Source organism: Poecilia latipinna, unplaced genomic scaffold (genome assembly GCF_001443285.1).
Source record: "Poecilia latipinna isolate Pla-1442-1.1 unplaced genomic scaffold, P_latipinna-1.0 Scaffold263, whole genome shotgun sequence".
Lineage (NCBI taxonomy): Eukaryota > Metazoa > Chordata > Actinopteri > Cyprinodontiformes > Poeciliidae > Poecilia > Poecilia latipinna.
This window is the reverse complement of record NW_015112879.1, coordinates 212543-214794: the sequence shown is the minus strand read 5'-3', so window position 1 is coordinate 214794 and position 2252 is coordinate 212543. Positions and strand designations below refer to the sequence as shown.

The following is a 2252-nucleotide window of genomic DNA, read 5'->3' as shown; positions in this document are numbered from 1 at the left end:
GGCCCTCACAGGAAAAAGTTTGGGGACCACTGGCGTAAATGGAGAAATTGGATGTATTGCTCATGGTGTTGTAAACTCTGTGTGTTTCAGAAACATTCCCACAGTAAGAAAACGGTTTGATGACATCTATAAAACAGGATCTCTTGATCCAGACAAGAGGCTTTTTGTGTAAGTCAAGTTCTAGAGATGTGTTGATCCCCGCCCCGGCTAATCGCTGGATGTTAGGATAGGTAATAATAATTTACTTTAATTTCAGGGATGGAAAAGAGGTGGCGGTGGTGTACTTCAGGAATGGATACATGCCGCAGAACTACACTAATGAACAGGTATTTCAAAACAACTCCATTCCTCAATTATTATGGGCAGGACTTTTTCACATCCTTACCATTCTTCACTGAAACCAAATTAACTCATCATTTTCTCCCAGGCCAAAGATGCTGGAAAACTGGGTTATCCGTTTTAAAAAGTCAACTTGTAAAGTTGTGTCCAGTTATTTGTTGTTCGTCTGATCATGTTCCTGTTTCCTGTGAACAAAGAAGAACAAACGGTTTTCACACTCTGCTGGTCAGTGTGTCCACTGGTCAGTCAGGAATGTAGGTTCAGAGAAAACAGGCAACACTCGGCCCAAAACTGGTTCAGACAAAAAATGAGCTGCTATGGAACCAGTGTAGCACTTTATACATTTATTAAGCTAAGTGATCATCAATAACAAATTTAAAAGGGTGATAGATGAAAGAGGGTTGGTGTACTTATCATCAATAGGCAATTTATCAGTATTAATACTGTATGATCACTGGAGTTATTCACTAATAGAATCAAGAACTGAATCAAAGTAATCTCACTGATCTATTCTGAAATTAGTGATTAAGTCTGAAAAACCAAGATATTACAAGGAAACACTCAGAAAAAAAGGCTAGACATAATAAACTATTAATGAAACTTTAAGGGCTTAACTCTTAATAAGTTTCTGCTCTTTGTGGAGTTTTAAGAAAAGTCTCAATCTAATCTGGAGCCTCACAGTGCTGTTTAGGGAAATCAAAAAACAAAGTGGGATGAGCATTTTTCAAGACACGGCTGCACAATGTCTCATCACCACGATATCAGTGTGTGCAATGTTCATATCACAAAGGACTGTTTGAAGGGCAGTAACTGTTGCCAGGAGAGAGCAAGCTTTTACACTAGACACAAACAACATTGCCAGAAATGCTGAAGCTCACAGAGTAGGAAGCACAGATTAGAAAGAAGAAAATAGGCATGTATTTCACCCGATATCGTTTGTGTCCAAACGAAACCTAAAACAATTTTAGGTTTTTCTTTGTCTGATTCAGCGTTTGGAGAAACCAGAAATGATCATTTTTTTGATCCAGAGTTCCAGAGTGGATGCATTTCAAAACGTTAGCTTCGTGGTCCATCTTTCTGTAACCCGAATGCTCCTCAATAACAAACGTGGCACTGTTTGCTGTTCTGTGTTTTTCGCATAGCTGCATGTGAATGCAACAGCGCCACCGATTGGCCAGGTAGGCCTACTACAGGCCTTTCTGTGTCGCTCCATTCTATCGTGTGAACGCACGTTTTTTCGTAGTCGTTTCTGAAAATTTACTGTGTTCATCTCTGCGTGGACAGGGGCCTCGGGTTCTCGAAAATTTCCTACTTTAATTCACATCAAAACTGAAGATGACTCAAAGAAACAAACAAAAATAAAGTTAGCATATTTCTGAGTGCTTGGAGGAGACAGTAGAAGTTTAAAATCAGATTTGTGGGTTGTGAATTGCAGTGCTGGGATGTTCGTCTCATGATGGAGCGCTCTCAGGCTGTAAAATGCCCAGACATCGGCACTCACCTGGCAGGAACCAAGAAGGTCCAGCAGGTGTTGGCCCGACCCGGAGTTCTGGAGAGGTTCTTCCCTGATCAGCCTCAGGCAGTGCAACAGATGAGGGAAACATTTGCTGGCCTCTACACTCTAGACATGGTGACCAAAGGGAATTTTTATCCAATCGTTTTGCTAGTAAAATACAACAAAAAAAGTTTTCCTGATCTCTTTTTGTCTTGTTGTGGTTCTGTTGTCCACAGGGACCAGAAGGTGACAAAACTGTAGCAATGGCTTTGGCAGAACCAAACCGGTTTGTTCTGAAACCTCAGCGAGAAGGAGGAGGTAAATATATATATATATATATATATATATATATATATATATATATATATATATATATAAAAAACGTATGTGTGTATATAAATTTTTTATATCTCCTCTA

At 39.7% G+C, this 2252-nt stretch overlaps 1 protein-coding gene across 3 annotated transcripts in view; it reads left to right on the top strand.

Annotated features, from left to right (window-relative positions):
• gss (glutathione synthetase) overlaps window positions 1–2252 on the top strand; it is a 25775-nt gene that overhangs the window by 18555 nt on the left and 4968 nt on the right. For all 3 annotated transcript variants that reach the window (XM_015033295.1, XM_015033294.1, XM_015033296.1), the window contains exons 8-11: window positions 91–168; window positions 257–326; window positions 1775–1969; window positions 2071–2152. In XM_015033295.1, the coding sequence (XP_014888781.1) occupies window positions 91–168; window positions 257–326; window positions 1775–1969; window positions 2071–2152 (425 nt within the window). The remainder of the gene's footprint in view (window positions 1–90; window positions 169–256; window positions 327–1774; window positions 1970–2070; window positions 2153–2252) is intronic.